The 25,932-nt window shown below is 44.3% G+C and overlaps 1 protein-coding gene across 1 annotated transcript in view; it reads right to left on the reverse strand.

The window, feature by feature from the left end:
- The window catches only part of kcnv1 (potassium voltage-gated channel modifier subfamily V member 1), a 63,693-nt gene that overhangs the window by 1,334 nt on the left and 36,427 nt on the right, over nt 1-25,932 (reverse strand). Inside the window, exons 2-3 of the mRNA XM_041987744.1 lie at nt 17,716-18,034; nt 14,704-15,371 (exon numbers count right to left, since the gene is read on the reverse strand). Coding sequence (XP_041843678.1) covers nt 14,704-15,371; nt 17,716-18,034 — 987 coding nt within the window. The remainder of the gene's footprint in view (nt 1-14,703; nt 15,372-17,715; nt 18,035-25,932) is intronic.

Raw genomic sequence — 25,932 nt, forward strand, 5'->3', positions numbered from 1 at the left:
AAAGCTCCCTCGCCTCCTGGAAATTCTCTCCTCCCTGCTGCAGAAACACCACCAGTATTTTCTGTCTTTTACTTTGTGGTTGGCAGAGAAGCTGTCGGCTGGAATCTCATCTTCTTCTGGATGTTCACACATCTGAGTCTGAATCCCCAGACAGGAGGGAGGATGAGCAGAAAAATCATGGATCGAATAGAAATACTTTATTAATCCCTTTGGAGAGTCCTCAGGGAAATTTGGGATACGTGGCGTCTTCCAGTTGCCTCGGAATTCCGAGCAGTCGAGGGTTGGTAGCTGCATTCCAGTTGCACCAACTCTGAAAAAACAGTCGATTTGTGAGCACGAGCACTGTTTTCCACGAGTCAGAGGAGGAGCTTCAGTCTTTGGTTCTTATGGAAATCAGATTCTTTTTTCTTTTTCTGGAATCACAGAAAACTGAAGGTCTTTGGGATTTAAACTGCTGGTAGAAGCTGAAGTTCATTTAACCACAAAGAAGGTTATTTTCTTTTTTTATAATTAGATGGGATAAACTAATCAATTGTTTTGTCTGATGTTTTTTCTACCTTGTCCTGTCCAGCACGGTGGTGGCAGAATGATGGTCTGGGTGCTGTGTTGTGCGGAACAAATTTACTTTGCCATTTGTGTCTAAAATGGTTGCACATTTCTCCAGGATCTTAGATACAGTGGTAGTTTAGAAATGGGCTGATAATTTGCTAAAACCAAGGTCCAGGCCATGTTTTTTCATCAGAGGTTTAATAACAACTCTTTTACAAAAGGTGGGAACAGTGCAGGAGACCAAGCTCTTGTTAATTGTCTCCTGGACAATGGTGTCCCAGACCTCTTTAAAAAATCAAGGAGGGACCAGGTCTGTGGGACAGGAGGAGGATTTAAGTTTGTTCACCATTTCTGTAAGGCCGGTAACATGTTGCGTCAGATTAAAAGCTTCAGTCAAGTCCATAAACTCTCTGGCCAAGGGCTTGGACGGACAACATACATGCACATTAAAATTTCCAACAATCAAAATTCTATCATAACATGCAAGAAGAAAAGCAACAAGTTCATAAAAGTCCTTAATAAAATCTTTCTTGTGTTTGGTTGGTCTGTCAGTGACGGCGCACAGTACTGGATGAGTCTGTCGTACCCGCAGCTCGAAGGAGAAAGACCACTCTGAAACCACTTTGTGGCACTCGCAGTTCTTTAAAACAGTAGCAATACCCCCGCCATGACCAGTTTCTCTTGGTGTGTGAATAAAAGTACAGCCAGGAGGTAAAAGCTAAGACACGGCAGTGGACTCACCGGTGTTGATCCAGGTTTCAGTTAAAAACAACATCCAAGGATTGCGATGTAAAAAAGTCCTGCAGGATGAAAGTCTTATTGACTACAGATCTTGCATTCAAGAGTGCACACTTTGTAACAGCCGCTATCATGTCAGCCACCTGAGCTGCCCGGCTCAGCGGCCTGAGGTTACCCGGGGGGACACCACCTGAGCCCCGGTGAAGAAAGTGGCGAGGGCGCAGCGTGCAGAGACCTTCCCGTTGTGGTCTACTAAGAGATTCCTAAACTGCTGTATACACAGATTATTTTTGGTTTTCCAGTTTACAAGGATAGTTTTCTTTGCGATGCATAATGCTGTGTGTATCATGTGTGCAGAGTTAATTACCATGTTAATGTCACCGTATGTAGAATTTTAAATTGTATTAGTTGCATATTTGAATTCTTAGTCATGTTCAAGGTGTTATCACCTCCTCTCTTAAATCCGGTGTCTTTCCTTCTGCCTTCAAGCAAGCTCGGGTTCCCCCTGCTGAAGAAACCCACACTCAACCCAGCCCAGGTTGGAAACTACCGGCCGGTCTCACTGCTTCCATTCATGTCTAAACTACTAGAGCGTGCCGTCTTCATTCAGGTCTCACAGTTCCTCCAAGACAACAACCTGTTAGATCCATATCAGTCTGGCTATAGGCAAGGCCGCTCTACTGAACCTGCTCTCCTGCCAGTTACTGATTCCCTACGGGTTGCCAGATCCACTGGTCAATCCTCAGTCCTTATACTGCTGGACCTGTCTGCTGCCTTTGACACGGTCAACCATCATATACTGTTCTCCACACTCTCGGAGCTTGGCATCTCAGGATCTGTCTTCTGGTGGTTCATGTCCTACCTCACAGGAAGATCCTTCAAAGTATCTTGGTGAGGGGGCGTGTCCAGATCACATGGGCTGACAACAGGGGTGCCTCAGGGCTCAGTGCTTAGCCCTCTTCTCTTTTCTCTATACACCTCCTCACTCGGTGCATCATTAGCTCTCATGGCTTCTCCTACCACTGCTATGCAGATGACACTCAGCTTTTCCTTTCTTTCCCACCTGACGACACAACGTCTCAATGTGAATATCAGCATGTTGCTGATATCTCCACATGGATGAAGGATCGCCACCTTCAGCTAAATCTGTCCAAGACCGAGCTCATTGTCTTTCCAGCCAATCCTTCCTTACCGCCACAGATAAGCGTGCAGCTTGACTCCATCACGCTTGTGCCTACGTCTTCTACCAGGAATCTTGGTGTCATGGTAGACAACCAGCTGACCTTTAAGGACCATGTTGCCTCGGTTGCTCGATCTTGCCGATTTGCTCTCTACAACATCAGGAGGATCAGACCCTACCTGACTGAACACACGGTCCAGCTCCTGGTCCAGGCTCTGGTCATTTCACGCATTGACTACTGCAACTCCTTACTGGCTGGCCTGCCTGCATGCTCAGTTAAACCTCTGCAGATGATCCAGAACGTAGCAGCACGTCTGGTCTTCAACCAGCCCAAAAGAGCTCATGTCACTCCGCTGCTAATCGCTCTCCACTGGCTTCCAGTTGCAGCGCATCAGATTCAAAGCTCTGCTTCTGGTTTACAAAACAATAACCCAAACGGCTCCGGTCTACCTCCACTCCTTAATCCAGAGCTACACTCCCTCTCCACAGTTACGCTCTGCCAGTGAAAGACGCCTAGTGCTCCCACCACAAGGTGGCGCCACATCAGTAGCTAGACTCTTCTCCTCTGTTGTTCCCCGGTGGTGGAACCATCTACCAAACTCCGTCCGATCCGCAGAGTCCTTATCCACTTTTAAAAGCAAGCTAAAGACTCAGTTGTTTAAGGAGCATTTCCACACTTAGCTTAACTCTTCTACTCAGAATGAGTTAGAAAGATTTGTCCAGATCTTTGGCTCAACCAGGTACTGAAGAAGCTGCGTGGACTTACGGCCAAGATGATGTTTGATGAAATCGTGGTCTTAGATTTAAACAAAATTACTTAAAAAAAAAAAAAAAAAAAAAAAAAAAAAAAAAAAAAAAGATACACACTGCCTCTAACACTACATGACAGCACCTGGTCCAACTGGACTCCAGCGGTCTGACTACAACTTAATGATGACGTCCATCTTGTTTGAATTCTTGCTTGTGTTGTTCTTCCTCTCAAATGTAAGTCGCTTTGGATAAAAGCATCTGATAAATGACTGTAGAATAAAATAGAATAGAATAAAATAGAATAGAATAGTGTTTAAACATATTTGTGACCATTCATCTTGATTAAAGTTACTGAATAAGTCAGCCTCCCATTTTGAAGTTGGAAGAGAGATTGAGTCTTCTAATTTAGATAATAGTATGTATATGTTTGATAATAGCTTTGGAGCGTGGAGATTCAAGAATTCTGCCACCCTGATAGGTAGCTGTAAGTTTAATTGATTAATGGTATATCTCGTACATATAATAGATTTAAGCTGGTGATATTCTAGAAATTTACTGCTGCTGATTCCATATTGTGAAGTGAGAATATTAAATGACAAGAAGTTTTTCCATTGAGTGAAATTAATCATCTCTTTGTTTTGCAGGATGTCAGGGTTGTTCCAGATGGGTGGAGCTTACATGGAAAAAGTGAAGACTTGCTTATTTTTAGAAATTCCCACCAAGCATTAAAAAAGAACTGATACAGTGTTAAGGTAGTTACTCTAAAAAAGTAATTAGTTACTAGTTACTCATTACGTCTGTAAATTGTGATGAAATTACTTTACTCGTTACTGCATTTGACAAATAACCCCACTACTTATTGCTTTACTTTACCATTTCTTAATTCATTGTGTAGACATGGGCAAACATCATAGCCGAATCATCGCTGCCTGTCTGCAAAGTGTTTACTGTATATTGTAAACAAAATTACTTTAAACCCACAAGAACAACAACTCTGTCTGTGGGAAGAAATGGGCACACTTGTCTCATCATCATTTTATCTAGTATTTTTCTAAACCTGGGCCATTCAATGGTCGACAGGGGGAGCATGTCTCCTACAATAAACTTGCAACTAGCTTGTTCATTTCTGTCTTATCTGCTGCTGTGCTCCAAGAAAAGTTGAAAAAAGCGTAGCTTGTTTAGGCGGGTCGGCTGCTTGTTTAGGCGGGTCGGCTGCTTGTTTCAGTGGGTCGGCTGCTGAAGGACTCCTTCCACTGACTGGCGAGCAGGATCTTTCACCACAAGTTTGGAATGAAACTGGACTGGACTCAAAATAATGAGAATATCGCCACTGACCAAAAGCCGTATCTCCAATTCTCCAGCTCCATTTTTCTTTCTCTTTAGTTGGTGCACAATCAGCGACGTCATGCAAATCAATCTTTATGGCAACGTGCCCAGGCAAGCACACACACAGGCAGCAGCATGCGTGTACCACTTAAAACAGATCAGGACTTTACACACATGCAAACATGGCTCGAGTAACGCAGAAAAACGCGTTACTGTAGTCCAGTACAGTTATTTCCTTACCGATATTTTAAATGTAAAGAACTACTTTACTTCACTTCCCAAAACAGTAGTATCATTACTGTAATGTGTTACTCCCAACACTGAACTGATGGCTTGTTTACCCATAGAAATTCAGATATATGTAAATCCAGTGACTTAAACCAGCTGGAAGATGGTTTAGTGGGTATCATTGAAAAAAGGTCGTTTACTATAGATAGAACCATCATTTTAACTGTGGCAAGCCTTCCCATGGTTAACAGTCTCCACCGTGAGAGATCATCCTCTATTGTTTTAAGTAGCTGGACATAATTTAGCTTTGTTAGTTCTGAAAACCTGGGAGAAATGCTTATGCCTAAATATCTTTGTTTCCAGACAGTATTGTAAGATGGGGAATGTTTTATAGGTCAGGGTTAATGGCCATAACAATAGTCTTAGACCAGTTATTAGAGTAGTCAGATATTGATGAGAATGTGTTAATGAGTGTGATTGTCTGGGGGAAAGATGTCAGTGAGTTCTGGAGGAAAAGTAATACATCATCGGCATAAAGACTTATCTTTACTTCCTGCTTCTGTCCCCTACTGACGCTTGCTGCTTCACTCTCCCCTCTGCTTGCATTTTTCTGCCAATATTCTTATTTTTCTACTCAAGAAACTCATGAGCAATGGCTCCTGGATACTTATTAATCACTGGGACTGTATTTTGTGGTAGATTTGGTTGGATACTGCTATTTTTTTTAAGACTCTTACAATCTTGTTAGTGTCACGTCAGCGTGGCCTACAAATAGCAGAAGCCTTATCTACAGTTACTCAGGAGCTAAAGCTAACTAGCTGCAAGATGTCGCCCTTCTCTACAGATGACTATCACACACTTCTACAGAGGATCAACATGCTGGAAACAAAGATTCAACAGCTCAAGGTGAATGTGGAAGTGAATGGATTGTGTGGAAATAAAACAACCTTGCCTTTAATAAAAAACAGCGGACAAGATTGTGCTAACACACAGCTAATTAGCACAAACTTAGCTGGAAAGAAAAAGGAGGATAATGTAATAACTCTTTCACTGATAGTCCTCCCTGGAATGCTCTTGGTGCAAAGCCAAAGAGTAAATCATCTCAAAGAGCACAGTTTGTTGAGATTAGCGATGCGACCAGCTGGCCTGCTCTGCCATCCAGACCAAGCCTCTCATTAGCAAGACACAGTCATGGCCAGTTATCAGAAGGAAAACTAATAAATCCTCTCCACAACAACCAGACATGCAACAGAACAGGTTTGCTCCACTGCTGCAGGATTCTGGATCTACATCCGATGACCAAAATGAAATCTCCCTACACACCAGGGTAAGACCAAAGAACAAGTCAGAAAGTAAAAGGCAACAAGAAAAGCAAATGGCTGGGCCTCAAACTCTGATTGTTGGTGACTTCTGTGTGAAAGACGTGAGAAATGTGTGTGGAAAACGTACAAAAGTACTAGGCTTTCCCAAGGATTTGGTATCAGATGTCAGAGGCAAAATTACGCAAATTGTGGCAGCGCACCCAACTTTGGAAAACCTCATCCTGCATGTGGGGTCGAATGATGTTGTGAAACAACAATCTGAGGTGCTGAAGCAGGATTTCACTGAACTGCTGGATACGATCAGCTGTCTGGATGCCCGGATATTCACCAGTGGCCTCTCCCTCCCATCAGAGGAGGAGTGGAGAGATTCAGTAGGCTTTTAGTCTGAACACATGGCTGTCGGCTGTACATACCACACATCCAGTTCAGCTTCTTCTGGGACCGCAGGCACTTTTTTAAGATGGATGGATTCTGCCTGAACAGGTCAGGAGTGAAGCTGTTCGCCTCCAACCTGTTTTATTTTCTGAACAGTCTCTGTTCCCTCAGACAAGGACAACAGACAAGAGAGACCAAAACTAGGTGATAAGACAGAGCCTAGAGGAAACCTTAAGAAAAAACCACCTCAGCCCCCTCCCGAAGAAAGTCCCAAAGCTCTCAACGAGGACCCACCCCCTTCATCTCATCATCCTCCATCCAAGTCACCCTTCCTCTCCCCATCCTCCCCACCCCTCCTGGACTTCACCTCCCAGGTGAAAGAGCTGGTCACTATTGCGACCAAACTAACCCCATGCCCCAATATGTTTCTGTCCCCCATAAATCCCCCACCAAGGCGGCTAAATGGGGGGTACCCAGCCCCTCCTGTACCACCATGCCAGCTTCATGTTTGGGGTGTATGATGTGTGGAGGGTCCAGGCTGCGTAGATAACAGCAGTCATGATTTCCCAGGTCCAGCTGGACCCCTGTTTATTAGAAGGTTTAAAAATATCTGTACTGTTTGGTAACAGAAGGATAAAAGCAGCTCGGTCAGAACACAGAGGGCTGCTTTCTAAAAGGTTTCTAAGTAGAGTTAACATACCCTGTGAGCCACAGCGTGCCCCCAAACATAGGGTAAACAATTCCAAACCCATTAAGTTAGCTTTATTAAATGTTAGGTCATTAGCAGGGAAAACATTTTAATTAATGATTTTATAACTGAGCACAACCTTGATTTTATGTTTCTAACAGAAACCTGGTTAAACCAAGATAACAACACAGCCGCTCTGATAGAGTCAACCCCTCCCAACTTTAGTTTTATCAGTGAGGTCAGACTGAGCAGGAGAGGAGGAGCAGTTTTATTTAATGAATCATTTCAGTGTAAGCAGTTATCTCTTAGAAGTTTTACTTTTTTTGAATACGTGGCTCTTCAGTTGAAAGCTTATTATAAAATAATATCGCTAAATTTCTATAGACCACCAGGGCACTGTGCAGAATTTTATAAAGAGTTTAGTGACCTGCTGCTACAACCTGTTTGGATTTTGACTGTGTAATTATTGTTGGTGATTTTAACATCCATGTAGACAACCCTCAGGACAAAGCCACTAAAGACCTGAGTCACAGTCTGGACAACGTTGGGCTGACTCAGCATATAACAGAGCCCACACACATTAAAGGACACACTCTAGACTTACTGGAAACGATTCTGACAGACTACATCTCTCGGCTGGCCTGGGAACACCTCGGGATCCCTCTGGATGAGCTGGTGAATGTGGCCGGGAGAGGGAAGTCTGGGTTTCCCTGCTTAGACAGCTGCCCCCACAACCCGACTCTGAATAAGCGGCAGAAAATGGATGGATGGACTCTAGACTTACTGGTGTGGAAGGGTTTGGACGTTTCCATGGTTACTGTGTGTGATGTGGGCCTGTCTGATCATTACTGTGTTTTCTTTGAGATTCGATTTCTGTTCACACTAACGTGTCAATGGAGGTGATCACAGAACGTGTATAACTGAAAACAGGAGTGGGAAGTTTAACCAGGTCTTCTCTTTAACACCTGCCCTGTCAGGGCTTCAGCCAATGAGCTTGCTGCTAGTTTTAATGCTAATATGTTAAATATTATGGATGCTATTGCTCCTGTTAAGGTGAAGGTTGTCTCTGGAAGGAAAAAGTCTCCATGGAGAAATTCCACACTGGTGAAAAATGGAAAAAAGAGTGTAGATGGAGAAAAACACATCTACAGGTTCATCATGACATGTATAAAGATAAACTTTTATAATTTACACCTGAGGAATGCAGGAAGTCCTGTTTCTCTGACATTATTAGCAGAAAGTGTCATAAAACTCGGGTCTTATTTACTGCTGTCGACAGGATAACAAACCCTCCTGTGTCAGTAGCACCTGAACTTTATTCCAACAAAGCCGGCAATGAGTTTGCCAAATTCTTCACAGACAAGATCCAGAATATCAGACCAGCAGCAGGTTCATCAGCAGCAGGTTCAGGAGACATACTGGTCCATGAAAACCAGTTTAACCACCATGACACAGTTTAATTCATTAACACCAAAGATCTGGACGACATCTTACATCAGCTGAACTCCTCCTCTTGCTGCTTGGACATCCTGCCCACAGGTTTCTTCAGAACGGTCTCAAAGACTCTGGAGCCAGATCTGGTCCAGGTTGTGAACTTGTCTTTAATTTCGGGCGTCTTCCCAGAACTTCTAAAAACAGCTGTAATCAAACCCCTGCTAAAAAGAACAATCTAGACACAAATGAGCAACTACAGGCCGATCTCAGATCTTCTGTTTCTAAGATCATCAAAAAGTCGTTTTTCATCAGCTAAACGACTTTTTAACACAAACCAACGGCTACGATGTCTTCCAGTCAGGTTTTAGACGGCACCACAGCACCGAGATGCTCTGACCAAAGTCATTAATGACATATGTTTGAATACAGATGATGGAAAAATGTCAGTCTTAGTCTTACTGGACCTCAGTGCTGCTTTTGATACAGTCGACCTCAATATATTACTCCCTACTGGAGAACTGGGTGGCCTCTCTGGCACTGCACTGGTTTAAATCTTATTTAGAGAACAGGAAGTACTTTGTGTCAGTAGGTAACTTTACATCTGAGCAGACAAGAATTACATGTGGAGTTCCCCAAGGTTCCATCCTGGGGCCTCTTCTGTTTAACATCTACATGCTCCCACTGGTACAGGTCATTAAGAACAACATTAGTTACCATAGCTACGCAGATGACACACAGGTATATATTACAATGTCACCAGGAGACCGAGGCCCCGTACAGGCTCTTGGTAAATGTATTGAGGAGATTAATGACTGGATGTATCTGAACTTTCTTCAGTTAAACTAAAACAAAACTGAAGTAATGGTTTTTGGAGCCAAAGAGAAACGATTAAAGGTCATCACAGAGCTTCAGTCTATACACCTAAAAACCACCAACCAGGCCAGAAATCTGGGTGTAGTGATGGACTCAGTCCTAAAAACCACCAGCCAGACCAGAAATCTGGGTGTAACAATGTTTTACAGGTTCTACCTAAAACATCAGTCAGACACCTGCAGCTGATCCAGAACTCTGCTGCTCCAGTCCTCACTAAGACCAAGAAAGTGGACCACATCAGTCCAGCTCTGAGGTCTTTACACAGGCTGCCGGTCCGTCAGAGGATAGACTTTAAAGTTCTGCTGCCGGTCTAGAAAGCTCTGAATGGTTTAGGACCAACATACGTCAGAGACCTCTTGACCCAGTATGAACCTACCAGAACCCTCAGGTCATCTGGATCCAGTTTCTTATCAGTTCCAGAGTCAGAACCAGACATGGAGAAGCTGCATTCGGCTTCTATGCTCCACATGTCTGGAACAAACTCCCAGAAAGCCTCAGATCAGCTGAAACACTCAGTTTATTTAGATCCAGGTTAAAGACCCACCTGTTCTCTGCTGCATTTCAATAGTTTTTATTTAGAAGAATAATATTTTAATATTGTCTTTAACTTTATTTCTTGCATTTTATCTTTTTTATTTTAACATATTCCTTTTGATTTTATTTCATTAATTGCATTTCTTTTAATCTTTATTTATTTATTTTTTATTGTATTACTCTTTTTTAATGCACTTGTTTTGCTTTCTGCACCCTGCTGTAATGATTTATGTAAAGCACTTTGAATTGTCTTGTACACTATGTGCAGAATTATTAGGCAAATGAGTATTTTGACCACATCATCCTCTTTATGCATGTTGTTCTACTCCAACCGGTACAGGCTTGAAAGCCTACTACCAATTAAGCATATCAGGTGATGTGCATCTCTGTAATGAGAAGGGGTGTGGTCTAATGACATCAACACCCTATATCAGGTGTGCCTAATTATTAGGCAACTTCCATTCCTTTGGCAAAATGGGTCAGAAGAGAGATTTGACGGACTCTGAAAAGTCAAAAATAGTGAGATGTCTTGCAGAGGGATGCAGCACTCTTAAAATTGCCAAGCTTTTGAGGCGTGATCATCGAACAATCAAGCGTTTCATTCAAAATAGTCAACAGGGTCGCAAGAAGCATGTTGAAAAAACAAGGTGCAAAATAACTGCCCATGAACTGAGGAAAATCAAGCGTGAAGCTGCCAAGATGCCATTGGCCACCAGTTTTGCCATATTTCAGAGCTGCAACATCACTGGAGTGCCAAGAAGCACAAGGTGTGCAATACTCAGGGACATGGCCAAGGTAAGGAAGGCTGAAAAACGACCACCACTGAACAAGACACACAAGATAAAACGTCAAGACTGGGCCAAGAAATATCATAAGACTGATTTTTCTAAGGTTTTATGGACTGATGAAATGAGAGTGAGTCTTGATGGGCCAGATGGATGGGCCCGTGGCTGGATCAGTACAGGGCAGAGAGCTCCACTCCGACTCAGACGCCAGCAAGGTGGAGGTGGGTTACTGGTATGGGCTGGTATCATCAAAGATGAGCTTGTGGGACCTTTTCGGGTTGAGGATGGAGTCAAGCTCAACTCCCAGTCCTACTGCCAGTTTCTGGAAGACACCTTCTTCAAGCAGTGGTACAGGAAGAAGTCAGCATCGTTCAAGAAAAACATGGTTTTCATGCAGGACAATGCTCCATCACACGCATCCAAGTACTCCACTGCGTGGCTGGCCAGAAAAGGTCTAAAAGAAGAAAACATAATGACATGGCCTCCTTGTTCACCTGATCTTAACCCCATAGAGAACCTGTGGTCCCTCATCAAATGTGAGATCTACAGGGAGGGAAAACAGTACACCTCTCTGAACAGGGTCTGGGAGGCTGTGGTTGCTGCTGCACGCAATGTTGATCGTGAACAGATCAAGACACTGACAGAATCTATGGATGGCAGGCTTTTGAGTGTCCTTGTTAAGAAAGGTGGTTATATTGGTCACTGATTTGTTTTTGTTTTGTTTTTGAATGCCAGAAATGTATAATTGTAAATTTTGAGTTGTTATATTGGTTTCCCTGGTGAAAATAAATAAGTGAAATGGGTATATATTTGGTTTTTGTTAAGTTGCCTAATAATTATACACAGTAATAGTCACCTGCACACAGATATCCTCCTAAGATACTAAAACTAAAAAAGCCCCACTCCAACTTCCAAAAATATTCAGCTTTGATATTTATGAGTCTTTTGTTTTCATCGCGAACATAGTTGTTGTTCTATAATAAAATTAATCCTCAAAAATACAACTTGCCTAATAATTCTGTACACCCTGTACATGAAATGTGCTATACAAATAAATTTGCCTTTGTCTTTATGTTCTATATTGTTGGCATGGACTCCTATAATCTCTTTATTTTGTCTTACGGCAGCAGCTAGGGGTTCAATAAAAATAGCAAAGAGTGATGGAGAAAGCGGGCAGCCCTGTCTGGTTCCTCTCTGTGAACAGAAGCTTGGAGAAGTTTGATCATTGGTCTTCACACGTGCATTTTGGGTTGTTATATAATATTTTAATCCAGTCTATGAAAGATGATCCAAACCCAAATTTGTTTAATGTTCCAAATAAAAATTTCCAGTTTACTCAGCCAAGTGGTTTTTCTGTATCCAAAGAAATGACTGTGGATGGTTTTGTCTAATTAAACAATATCAGATTCAGCTTCTTTCTTGATATGAAGTTGATTTTTAGTTTGATTCTAATTTGACAACTGCTGCTAAGATTTTTTTTCACTTAAAGTTCTGCTGTTTCCCAGTGTTAAGAAAACTAAAGTTACATCTAAATCTGCAGCTCGATTTCGCAATGTTTATGAGAAATGATGTGTCTCATAGAGATGAATGGATTCTGGTTCTGATTCTGTTTACTGGTACCTAGCATTGCAGAAAAAGTCTGCTGCCTGCACCAGATCCCAGAACCTGGTGCATGGGTCATTGGACGGCAGCCAGACCTGATATATATTTACTCCTCATTCATGATGCTGACATTGTCATCAAACTGTGGGTGCAACTGTATAGCTTTATAATTGTGCCACATTCTGTGAGCATTTACTCATATTAAATATTCCACTATCCCGCTACTAACCAGGTACTAACCACTTATTGGCAGCTACTAACATGCTATTAACCAGTTCATGACAGCTACTAACCAGTTACTAACAGTTACTAACAGCTACTAACAAGTTACTGACAGCTACTTCAATTTACTAACCAGTTACTAACACCTACAAATCAGTTACTAACCAGTTGCTAACAGCTACTAACCAGTTACTGGCAGCTACTAACCAGCTACTGGCAGCTACTAACAGGTACTAACCAGTTACTATCCAGGTACTAAAAGCTACTAACTGTTATCCATTCATCCATCGTCTGCTGCTTATCCAGAGTCAGGTCACGGGACAGCTGCCTAAGCAGGGAAACCCAGACTTCCCTCTCCCCGGCCGCATTCACCAGCTCCTCCAAGGAGATCCCGAGGCATTCCCAGGCAAGCTGAGAGATGTAGTCCATCCAGCGTGTCCTGGGTCTTCCCCGGGGCTTCTTTCCAGTGGGATGTGCCTGGAACACCTCAACAGGGAGGCGTCCAGGAGGCATCCTAACCAGATGCCCAAGCCCCCTCATCTGGCTCCTCTCGATGTGGAGGAGCAGCGACTCTACTCTGAGCCCCTCCCGGATCACCGAGCTTCTCACCCTATCTCTAAGGGAGAGCCCGGCCACCCTGCGGAGAAAACTCATTTCGACCGCTTGTATTCGCGATCTTTCGGTCACTACCCACAACTCGTGACCATAGGTGAGGGTAGGAACGTAGATCGACCGGTAAATCGAGAGCTTTGCCTTTTGGCTCATCTCCTTCGTAACCATGACAGACCGATGCAGACGCCGCACCGATCCACCTGTCGATCTCCCACTCCATCCTTCCCTCACTCATGAACATGACCCTGAGATACGTGATCTCCTCCACTTGGGGCAGGACCCTATTGCAGACCACTCCACCCTTTTCCAGCTGAGGACCATAGTCTTGGATTTGGAGGTGCTGATTCTCATCCCAGCCGCTTCACACTCGGCTGCGAATTGCTCCAGTGAGAGCTGAAGATCACGGCCCGATCAAGCCAACCGAACCACGTCATCTGCAAAGAGCAGAGACCCTATCCTGAGGCCACCAAACTGGATCCCCTCAACACCTCGGCTGCGCCTAGAAATTTTGTCCATAAAGGTTACAAACAAAATCGTTGACAAAGGGCAGCCTTGGCGAAGTCCAAACCTCACCGGAAACAATTTTGATTTACTGCCAGCAATGAGGACTCTGACAGCTCTGACAACGGTCGTACGATGACCGGACAGCTCGTACAAGCGGGTCCGGCACTCCATACTCCCTGAGTACCCCCTGCAGGAGTCCCCGGGGGACACAGTCAAACACCTTCTCTAACACCACAAAGCACATGTAGATTGGTTGCGCAAACTTCCATAGCCCCTCCAAGACCCTGAAGAGGGTATAGCGCTGGTCCACTCTTCCATGACCGGGACGAAAACCACACTGCTCTTCCTCAATCCGAGGTTCAACTATCCGACAGACCCTCCTCTCCAGCACCCCTGAATAGACCTTACCAGGGAGGCTGAGGAGTGTGATTCCCCTTGTAGTTGGAGCACACCCTCTGGTCCCCCTTTCTGAAGAGAGGCACCACCACCCTAGTCTGTCAGTCCAGTGGAACTGTCCCCGATGTCCATGCGATGCTGCAGAGGCGTGTCAACCAAACAACCCTACAACATTCAGAGCCTTAAGGAACTCTAGGCAGACCTCATCCACCCCCGGGGCCCTGCCACTGAGGAGCTTTTTAACCACCTCAGCAGTCTCAGCCCCAAAGATGGCAGAGCCAACACCAGGGTCCCCAGACTCTGCTTACAAACCAGCTATTAACCAGTTACGACGAGCTACTAACAGCTAATAACCAGCTAAGATCCAAGCTAGATCTTTCCACCATCTATCCACTACATTCGTCTTTTTCCTTCTTTGTCACTTCCTTTAAATTTCTGTCATTCACCTGAACTTTGTTCATCCAGTATCAAATGCAGCTGACCAGAACAGATCCAGACCAGAACATGGTTCAGACCAGAACTAGACCCAGATGCAGACCACCCTTACCTTTGGAGTGTGGGTTTACCTTTGGAGTGTGGGTTTACCTGTAGAGTGTCGTCCCAGCTTAAGCATGCGCAGTGACCTGAGGAGGCGGAGCACCTGGACCACGCGACCCATGTTCTCCAGCTCGGTGGATCCTCCATGGAGACTCTCCACTGCCAGCGTGACATAGAACGGCAGGATGGCCAGCAGGTCGATGACGTTGGGGATGTTCCGACTGAACCGACACTTGTCTCTGACGCACAGAAACCTCAGAACCAGCTCACCTGTGAACCACATCACGCATACATACTCCAGGACGTCAAACAGCACTGGCACACCAATCCCCAGCCCCTCCCATCCATAGTCCTCGCCCAGGTCCAGGGAAATGAGCACCATGTTGATGACCGACAGCACCACGAAGAAGACCGACAGCGAGCCGATAGTCCGAGCTGCGCGAGATGACTCAGGTTTCTCCAGAAGGTTCCACAGGCATTGACGGAGAGCAGGGCAGGCAGCACCCATAAAGTCCTCTTCGCCATTATCGGCCTCAAACTCTTGCTGCAGGTCCAGGGTCTCTTTCTGCTCCTTGCGGCGGTAGTAGCGCTCACGGCAGCAGGAGTTGATGCAAAGCTCATTGATGCCCCAGTACTGGATCTCCTGCAGGAAGGAGATCTCACAGAGCTCCTCCATGACGTGGAGATGACCCGTCCGGTAGAAGTTAATCACATACCTGTCAACAAACAGAAACACTGCTGAAAACTGGTTTAATAAGTCTTTACTGGATCAGCTGAGATGCTTCAAATGTGTCAGCTCCTCTCGAGGAATGACAACTTCTAGGTTCGCAGGTTCTGAGTTGGTCACTGTAGACAGAAACACATGAGGACATTATTCTAACCAGCTGTCTCAGAACTGTTAAAAGTTGGAAGCGTGTTGGTTCTTTTTCTACAGAACCTCTTCCAACCCCATGTCCATGTTTCAGCAGAGGAGTTGCAGATATCAGATTAGTCAGTCTATCAGGAGAATCCAGACATTACCCACTGACAACGTCTCTTTTCATGAAGATCCACTGTGTTCTGGTTTCAGTTCAGAGCAGACTTTTCAGTAACCATGCAGCGAGTGATGACACAATGTTGTTTCAAAGTAAAATGTAATCCACATAGTATGCACATAGTATTTTTAAAATCCACTGGATGTACTATGCTTTTTATCGACTGAGTTCCAGCCTGAACCATCCACTCTGCTCTAGAATGACCAGGGGACTCATTTATCAACCATGCATACGTACAGTAGTGTGCATAATGTGTGCGTACGAACATTCCCACGCAAAATTTGGGATTTATTAACTTGTACTTGTGCTTAGGAAAATGTGTAAATTTAAGCACAATTCTTACCTGCGTAAGCACTAAACGTAGTGGTAGGTGCAGGGAGGTGTTTTATAAAGTGTACCGAGCTGTTCAGATAGAGCACAGAGTGCTCTCTCAGCAGCTACCGCTTCCCCAAAAACATCCTGTTGAATTTATGCAGTATTTAATTATTTCATTTTTCTGGTCCCAACTTACATTCAGTTCCTAGACAGACACAGAGAAGCCAAAATTAAACACAGATTTCAGCCACGGCTGGATTCCCAAACATAATTGGAGCCATAGATTGCACCAAATCTATATAAAAGCACCATCAAACAATGAATTCAGCTCCGTAAACAGGAAAGGTTTTCATTCTATTAATGTCCTACTAATCTGCAATATGTCTGTTAAACGTAGTTTTCCGGTGGCCTGGAGGAAGCACGATTCATTTATTCTGCAGATTAGCTCTGTGGGGGTTTGCCTCCAAGCAGGAGCTGCTGCGGGCTGGTCGGTGTTACAGCATGTCTGCAGGTGATCGGGGATATCCACTGAAGCCATGCTAATGACCCCTATAGCCAACCAGGAGCAGATTTACTTTGATGTCAAACCATTTCTTTTTTTTTTTGAGACTCTTTCCTCTTATCCATCAGTTAATGCAGGTGTTACCTTCGCCCAAGCCGTGGTTTTTCTTTTGTTGGTCGCGCCTGCATTGTGTTCCAAACAGTATTTTCTGGTTCCTTCCACTTCCTCTACAAGTACCTCAATTTCTGTGTTGGAGAAAATCTTCTCCCTCTTTGCAATAATGTTGGAGAGAAAAAAAGTCCATTCACGCATTCTACCATATTCTACCATATATGGTCAATTGGAGACGTTTCTGAATGCAAATGAGCCTGAACATGCACGAGCATGGATATTTAGAAAAGGTGGGATTTATCAACAGAGTACTTACTGGTGTGCATATGCAAGTTTGATACATCAGGATTAATTTGTACTTACACACATTCTAAATTTCAGTCCTACGCAAGAATTTAGAACATTCTTTTTCACACGGTTGATAAATGAGGCCTCTGAACAGGTTTCTGAACAGCAAGCATCAAAAATAGAACAGCCATGTCATTTTGGGGAAGCGGAAAGTCACGACGCTTCACAAAGACTTCAGGAACATTTCACAGATGCTTCACGGAAGCTTCATGGATGCTTTAGAGACACTGAGTGGTGCGCCTGGTGGGAACCCTCTCATTGACTAAAGTTGCTGCGATTAGCCGCAAAGCCACAGAGCACCCTCTCCACTTTGCTCTGGCAACACTTTTGCAGCATCAGGAAATCAGCTAAATGTCTTTAGAGGATTCCCTCTGCTTTTTGGGGGGAGCTTAGCTCCCCTTAGCTCCCCAATAATTTGAACCATGGTTACATTGATTATAGAACTGATTGCTACAAGAACACGAGGCTAAAAATGAGGTATATTCTTAGATTTAGAGTTTAGAGAGTTTATCACTGTATGCCGATGATTCCCTGATTTATGGAGGACACCAGATGACTGCTGTCTAAAAACTGGATGACACAAATTAAAACTGTAAATAATTAAATATCAGATTGACAATCTTCTGAGGGAAGTTTACACTGCTATTCCTTCCAGCATTTGTTTAGCTTCATCTTCCTGAATCAGGTTGAATAGAAACATTTAAAGAGTTTCTAACATTTGATGTCATAGTGAAAGAATGCACCACCTACTCAAAGGTCTGTGAGTTTCTGTCGAAGAAGAACTCGTTTTCCAGGAAGTCTGCATCATCGCAGAGCTCCAGCACTGAGTCCCGGCTGCAGCTGACCAGTTTTCCCAGCCGCGTCTCTGGGTGGGACACCAGCATTTCCTGGGACAGAATGTAGCGGATTCCTCCCACGTTGATGATCAAGACACCGAGAGGATCTGTGATGGAGGACACCGCCGTTTCGCTGAAGAAAACACTGGAATCCAGAGAGACCAGAGAGACGCTGTTCCCGTAGACATCTGCCATCGAGCTGGAGGGGAGGCTCCTGGTGGAGGATGGAGCAGCTGACGGAGAGGAGACAAGATGAAGTCCAAACAAACCACTAAATATTCAGCATTTCTGACCTGATATCTGGAACAAACTACCAGAAAGCCTGATGTCTGATCCAATTTTTGAGAGTCCTGGAACACCTGGAGTCTGATTTATTGATAAAAAGTTTTTCTTTTCTAATCTGCTTTTTTATGTTTAACATCTGTAACTCTTTAGGTTTTTCTGATCATCTGGTTGAATTATCTCAGTATCCAGATGAAGGAGAACAAAATTCTGACATTGAGTTGTTTGGCTCACATCATAGATAAAAGTGAGCCTTCATCAGAGCGTCTGCAGATCTGACAAAGTCCCTCTCAGCATTAATACAACACCTCCAAAAGCCATGCAGGTGTCAGCTTCAACTAATTAGCCACTGTCCATCTTCTTAATCCCGTCAGATTAAAGAAGTTCCAGACGGGAGGTGGTATCTGCACGTCGCATGGCTCTCCTGATAGCATTGGTGGAGTAGGCTTTCTTTAAACTGGCTGACCATGATAGTATTTTGGACTTCAAAATCAGCTGAATCTGAGCAATTTCAAAAGTACAAGTCAAGTCAGTTTTATTTATACAGCACATTTCATACGAGAAGCGCAAACACACAAGATCTTCCTTTCAATGCAGACTCAAAACATTTCTATTCTCACAAGCTTTTAGTTCTTAACCTGGAAAATAGTCCAAAGCAAGACGGTCAGTTTTTCCTTCTAGCTCAAACAGATCTGTACCCACTCTTTGCCATGGTTGGTCCTGGTATTCAGTTGGCACAAGTGGCTCATTGCAGTTGTGTCTTTCTTGTATGCATGTTCTGCACTTTAACAGCCTTTCTCTTATTTCTTGGCTGAGCCCAGGCCACCCGACTGTCTGGCAAGCTCAGGCTGTACATTTTACAACGCCTTGGTGAAGTTATGTAACACACCGTCTTGCATTCATTGTGAATCTTTCATTGTGAGTGACACAGCACAGCTGGTCCGTTTGTGATAAGCTGACAGGCATAATTTCAGCAATGCTGTCCACATATATGTCTGTGTTCTTCATCAGTTCCTTGTCAGATTGTGTCTGTTTTATTTCCAGAGGTGAGCTGGACAGAGCAATTTACCTGCTGAGTACTCTACCTTATACGAGTAACACATGAGTCTTATTCTGAAGTGCTGAATCCTGGGTGGAAGAAGATCCAGGGCTTGTCCTCCTAGTAATGAAAGAAGAGGTTTGTGATCTGTTTCCAGGCAGAAGTCTTTGCCTACTAGGAAATTACAGAATCGCTCACATGCCCAAGTAGAAGCTAAGGCCTCTTTTTCCACTTGATCTGTAGGAGAGAGTGAACTCGATGCGTAAGCTACCGCTCTCCGTCCGTCTTCCCACAGCTGGAGGAGAACACCTCCTAACCTAGTGTTTCTGTTTGAGTCGTACATTGCAAACACTGGGGGTGAGGTTAGGGCATCTTTCAGAGTTTTAAGATTAGGATTAAGATTAAATTTTTTGTCACTGCACAACAATTACATTAAATCCCAGGCTCTCCAACAATGCTGAAAGAATATATAATGATAAAAATAGTCACAAGAGAACAAACAAAAAAAAATATTATAAAATTAACAAAGTAAAGTATACAATATTATAAAATAATAATAATATGCAACAAAAAGATGTTGTTATTTAAAGGCAGCGTTGCTGCTGACAGCATTTAGAAGTCTTATGTCCTGAATGTATGAAGCCGTCCCTGAGCTGGTGGGACGGGCTTGAATGCTGCCAAACCGTCGGCCAGACGGTAGCAGATAAAACAGTTTGTAACTGGGGTGGCTGGGGTCCGTCATGATTTTGGTGGCCTTCCTCCTCCACCGCTGGGTGTAGAAGTCCTCCATGGACGACAGGACCAAGGAGTACAGCAGAGGACTGAGCACACAGCCCTGGGGGGCACCGGTGTTCAGAGTCAGGGTGGAGGAGGTGGTGCCGTCCATCCACACCGCTTGTAGTCTGCCTGTCAAGAAGTTCAGGATCCAGTCACAGAGGGCGCTGTTGAGCCTGAGGTCTCTGAGCTTGGTGACGAGTTTGGAGGACACAGTGGTGTTAAAGGCTGAGCTGTAGACAATAAATAGCATCTCACATGTGTGTCCCTCTGGTCCAGATGGGAAAGGGCAGTGTGGAGGGTGAAGGCGATGGCATCTTCATTGACCTGTTGGGCCTGGAGGCAAACTGAAGTGGGTCTAATGAGTCCGGGATGGAGGAAGTAATGAATGATTTAACTAACTGCTCAAAGCACTTCATGATGGTGGAAGTGAGGGCTTCTGGGTGGTAGTCATTCAGACAAGGATTTTGGTTTTTGCAATCCGTTCTCTTACGAACAAGGGGGATCTCATCCAGGATCTCATCTCGGACTGTAAGTTGGATTTTCTCTGTTTAACTGAAACTTGGCAACAGCCCAGTGACTTTATTCATCTCAACCCATCCGCTCGACCTGAGTTTGTTTACATGTGTAAACCTCGCGGCTCCGGTAAAGGGGGGTGGTATCGCGATGATTCACCGCCAGCAGTGGAAATTAAAGCCGCTTGAGGCTCTGGCGCTTAATTCATTTGAATACATGGCCTTACAACTCTCTGGTTCAACTCCCATTATTCTATGTAATGTGTACCGACCACCTAAACCTAATAAGGACTTTTTGAATGACTTTGCGGCTCTTCTGGCCCATCTATCCTCACTCTCTCCAAATACGATAATACTTGGTGACTTCAACATTCATATGGACAAGGACAACAATCCTCTTTCCAGAGACTTTGGATTCTGTCTAAACAGTTTTGGACTACAACAATAATAAATTTCTAGGAATTTTGGGGAAGGTTGTTTTCAGTGTTCATTGAAACAGTATTAACATGCACTAGTAGGCCAAGAGCTGTGATGGCAGGTAGGCCTAACAGTGGTGTACTGAGATTCTTAACGACATAGACCTTCTCTGTTATCTGCTTTGTTCTGTACTAGGGCTGTAACTTTGTGAATCCTGCAACATCCAGTGGTGTCCTTCTAGGGTCTAACAAGAGTTTCTCTGGCTGCTGGAGAACAGGCACTTTATCTTTTCAAAATACTTTGTCCAAGTCTGACTCTGTTATTGCAATGACATCTGCTCCAGTGTCACCTTTGAAACTCTTTTCTCTCACCTTTACATCTGCTGTCCATGCATGGTTGTTGTGGAGACTGAGCCAAGGAAGAATCCTCTTCCTCCTCAATACTTTCACTGTCTTTTTCTTCTTTCTCACCTTGTCCTGTCCGGCACGGTGGCGGCAGAATGATGGTCTGGCTGCTGTGTTGTGCCAAACAAATTGGCTTTGCCAAGAGGAGCTTTATGATTATAAGGCTCCTCTTGATAATCTGATTAATTAATTTATTTATTTTATCTTATTTATTTTGAATTAATGGAATTTATGTTTTCTTGCTGGACCTGACCAGAGGGACCGAAAAGAAGGAGAACAATGAAGAAGTAAAAAGGAAAGTAGAAAAAAAAGAGGAGACAAAGATCCAGCAGATAGAAGCAACGAGCTTCAGTCCAACCTAACAGCAGACAAGCAGCTGCTACACCTGTACAGAAACACAACAGAGAATTTTCTACAGCTTTTACAGGTAAACTAAGCAGACAATCATCAGGAGTTCCTAAAAAATAACCAAGACAACAACAACATGTATCACAACAACAACCAAAGAACCAGAAACACACACACCTGAACCAAAGCATCTCTTAGTGTATAAACACACTGGACACCTCAGTGCTGAGTCAGCATGCAGAGGATGAGGAAGAGGAGGATCAGAGATGAATGTGATCCTGCAGATGTGGCAACGCCTCTATGGAGGCTGGAGGCAGACTAGGGCGGCCCAGAGACCCAGGCCATCAGCAGCAATCCTGGAGCGCCAACCCAAGTCCCCCCACCACGAAGACCACCCTGGACCCACCCAGAGGGAGGCAGAAGAAGGCCCCAGCCGGAGTCCTCCATGGTCACGGGGCACAGGCCCCAGTGAGCCACGATCGGCAGCCGCTGACCCCTCCAAGAACTGGCAATCCAAAGATGCCTGAGCAAGGGGCCGAGGGCCCCGGATGGCCTCCTGGCGCAGGCAGTGGGGGAGGGGGGACAGTGGGCTGGTCATGTTCAGCCTGTTTGCTTCTTCCACTGTTCCCCCCCCCCCCCGCTGTTATGGACTTTTATCTGAAGCCTGTGATGGTGTTGACACCATCCCAGACTTTTATCTGAAGCCTGTGATGGTGTTGACACCATCCCAGACTTTTATCTGAAGCCTGTGATGGTGTTGACACCATCCCAGACTTTTATCTGAAGCCTGTGATGGTGTTGACACCATCCCAGACCTCCTTCATACGGCTCTCACTCAGTTTATCCTCCACCAGAGCATCCTCTGCCTCAGGTGACCACTTCTTGATCGAGCGTGTGGTTTTAGACATCCTTTTGACCAGGGGGGTGTACTGTGGCTGTAGGTGAACCAGGTTGTGGTCAGACTTTCCAAGTGGGGGAGGGGGGTGGCTCTGTAGGCATCCTTCACATTGGAGTTCAGCAGGTCTATTGTTCTGTTGTTCCTTGTGGGACAGTCTACAGCCTGGTAGAAGGAGGCCAAGGTAGAGTCCAGGGAAGCATGATTAAAATCTCCAGATATGACCATAAACGCCTCAGGGTGCTTTGTCTGCAGCCTTGCTGTTACTGTGTGTATCTTCTCACAGGCAGCTGATGCATCCGCGCTGGGCGGGATGTAAACACAGAGCACGATCACGTGACTAAGCTCCCTCAGCAAGTAATATGGCCGCAGACTAACGGCTAACAGTTCCAAGTCCTGGCAACACAGTTCCTTTTTCACTGAGACATGTCCTGGGCAACACCAACGTTTGTTCACATATATGATGAGCCCCCCACCTCTGCTCTTACCGCAGGCGTTCATGTCTCTGTCAGCTCTCACAGCAGTGAAACCCGGTAGATCCACGTTACCATCCGGTATCGCATCAGTGAGTCATGTCTCTGTGAAGATGTATAAGCTGCACTCGCGATAATTCCATTGATTGTTCAGTGCCAACAGCTCGTCCATCTTGTTAGGTAGTGAGTTGACGTTCCCTATTAGAACAGAGGAGATCACTGGCTTAAAACGCCATCGAGCAGCCTTTGACTTAGATCCTGACTTGCAGCATCTGTACTTTCTCCTCAGCTCTGTCGGTACGTTGTGCTGCATTCCGACGTTACTCTTCCATGAAAAAAGTTCCTCTCTTGAAGACGACGTGAAAGTGTCATACCAGAGTTAAAAAATATTTAATAGGATATATATATATATATATAATAAGGAATAAAACGATAAGAAAGAAAGAAAGAAAGAAACACTCGGGTGCGTAAGAGACACTGGTAAGGCAGCCGTTTCCTACAGCGCCGTTAAAAAAAAATAAATAAAAATAAATAAATTTTGAAACACTGCAAGACATTCGTGTGAATGAAGAATTTATTGACTCTGTAGTAGCTTCTGTACAAGCTACTGAGTTGTCAAATGGATTGAGTCAAATCTTCATATGAGAAGGCATGTCGAATGTGGAGCCTCCCGCTACAGACCTGGCTGATACACTTCCCTGTGTGTGTTCAAATGACATTGGAATAGGTGAGGAAAATCCCAAACCGGACCATCAGACTGATCTCTCCTTCTGGAACAGTGTTGGTGCCAGACCAAAGTCATCAACCCCGGCCAGAACCTGGTCTGATGTTGTTCGTCGCAGAGGTAAATCAAGCAGGATATTTAAAGCTGCAGCACTCACTCCACCACCTGAAGTCTCACTGCATAATAAATATGATGTGTTGACTCATATTAAAATGAATGATGATGAATGTAATGCAAGGATCGATCAAAACTTAAGAAATAGCCCTAAAACTCAGCCCAGGGCTAACCAGACCAGGAGGCCAAAACTCCACAAACAGAAGGACTAGAGAAGCTATCCGATGGACGTCAGGCGGTTTTTTATTTAGAGAAGAGAGACAATTCTTCAGTTGTGGAAGACTCTGGGCCAACACACGAAACAGGTGAACCACAGACAATTTAAACCCTGTATGTCATTTATGACAGTACTTGGTACTTCGAAGGTTAAGCTAGCTATACTAAACCGTTAGCCCTGCCCTTTTCTGTTCTACACATTTGCATTAAATCCAGTGGTGAAATCTGCGGGGTTTGCTGGTTTACCCGCTGCTGTGAGTGTGTGTGTGTGTGTGTGTGTGTGTGTGTGTGTGCGCGCATGTGTTTGTGTTGTACTAGATAGAAACAGCTTTCCCAGTGTTGGATGTTTGGTTTCTAGATGCTGCTTTAGTTTAAATATAGATAAATAAAGAACAGCTTTATCATAAATGTATTTACTAATGTTTTTGTTTACCTCCGGGAGTTTTAAAGAGTGTTTTTCATTTTATGTTGCTCAGAATACATTTCTATTTGGAATAAAAACCAGTCTTTCATGGTCTCACCTTTGTGAGGTTGGTGGTTCTTGTATGTGTGTGTTGCTCCAGGACAGCCGTGTTCGAGACTGGGAGGAAAAATCAGAGTTTACCACTAGTTTAAACTCGGCTATACTACTGAAAAAGTAGTAATGGTAAAGATGGAAAACAGCAAGTAAAAGAAGGAAAGAAGGGAAATGATGGAAGGAAAACAAGTGAAGCCTGTAGGGAAAGAAGGAAGAGACAGATGAGATGATAGAGAGGTAGTAAATACTTAAAGTAAATAATCTTTATTCTGAAAATTATAAGTGACTGAAAACAGTTCACGTTCATCCTTTTGTTGCAGAAGATGTGCACTAAAGAGCAGGTTGTGGAGATAAACAGCAGATGTCTGGAAAAGTAAAAGTTTAATATGATTTTAGAGATCTTGTTTACATGGTCACGTTTAAGATTGAAAATAAATACATATCGAAGGACATATTACAGTATTTGGCTTTAAACAAGGTGACACAATGCTCAAGAAGCTTAAATAAAAAGCTGTTTTTACTACGTTGCTTCACCGAGATTTCTCAGTGAGGGTGTGGGCTCAGCCCCCAGTGTTCCCAGGTCCAGGAAACGCCCCTGCTACAGCGGGTAAAGGAATTGAACTTTTCAGTAGGCTTCTTGGTCTGAACACATGGTTATCAAACGCATGTATCACCCATGGGATAAAGTTCATTGATAACTTCAGTATCTTGTGGAACTGTAAGGAGTGATTCAGACCTGATGGTGTGCATCCAAATCTAACTGGATGCAGATTACTTGGTGCACACTTGCGTCATGCTGTTGGGACGGCAAACCCAAACATGATGTACAGATAAGAGCGAAGGACACAGCAGAGAAGCGATCAACTCCCAGCTCTCCCCCCTCACCAGACCCTCTTCTCCACATCACCCAAGGTCTTCAAAGGATGTCTCCAGACCCCAGCGACCACCATCTACCAAGAAATACAGGGCTCCACCTCCTCCCCCTCCTCATCCTCCTCTTAGATCATCTGTCCTGGCAGAGCAGGACACAGGAGGAGGTGCAGGAGGTTCCCAGAGCAGCAGAATTCACAACAAAGATAACATCCATGATGCGTTCAGGGTCCTTGCTGTAGTTTTGCTACTACTGACAGCTGTTCTGAGATCAAGCCTGGACCCAGTAGGATTCCTGTGTTAGTAAAATTAGGAATCGAACACGGTCAGTTTGTGGGGTGAATGGATCTAATCTGTTAACTGTACCTTGTATAACTCAGAATACAACAGAGACCAGTGTAAACTTCATAAAGCTGCTGTACTAAATGTTAGATCTCTGTCCAACAATCACTGTTAGTTAATGACTTCATCATTTCTCACAGTTTAGATTTTCTTTTTCTGACAGAAACATGGTTAACAGAAGACACAAGTGCTACAGTTCTT

The sequence above is a fragment of the Melanotaenia boesemani genome, chromosome 6 (assembly GCF_017639745.1).
Source record: "Melanotaenia boesemani isolate fMelBoe1 chromosome 6, fMelBoe1.pri, whole genome shotgun sequence".
Classification (NCBI taxonomy): Eukaryota; Metazoa; Chordata; class Actinopteri; order Atheriniformes; family Melanotaeniidae; genus Melanotaenia; species Melanotaenia boesemani.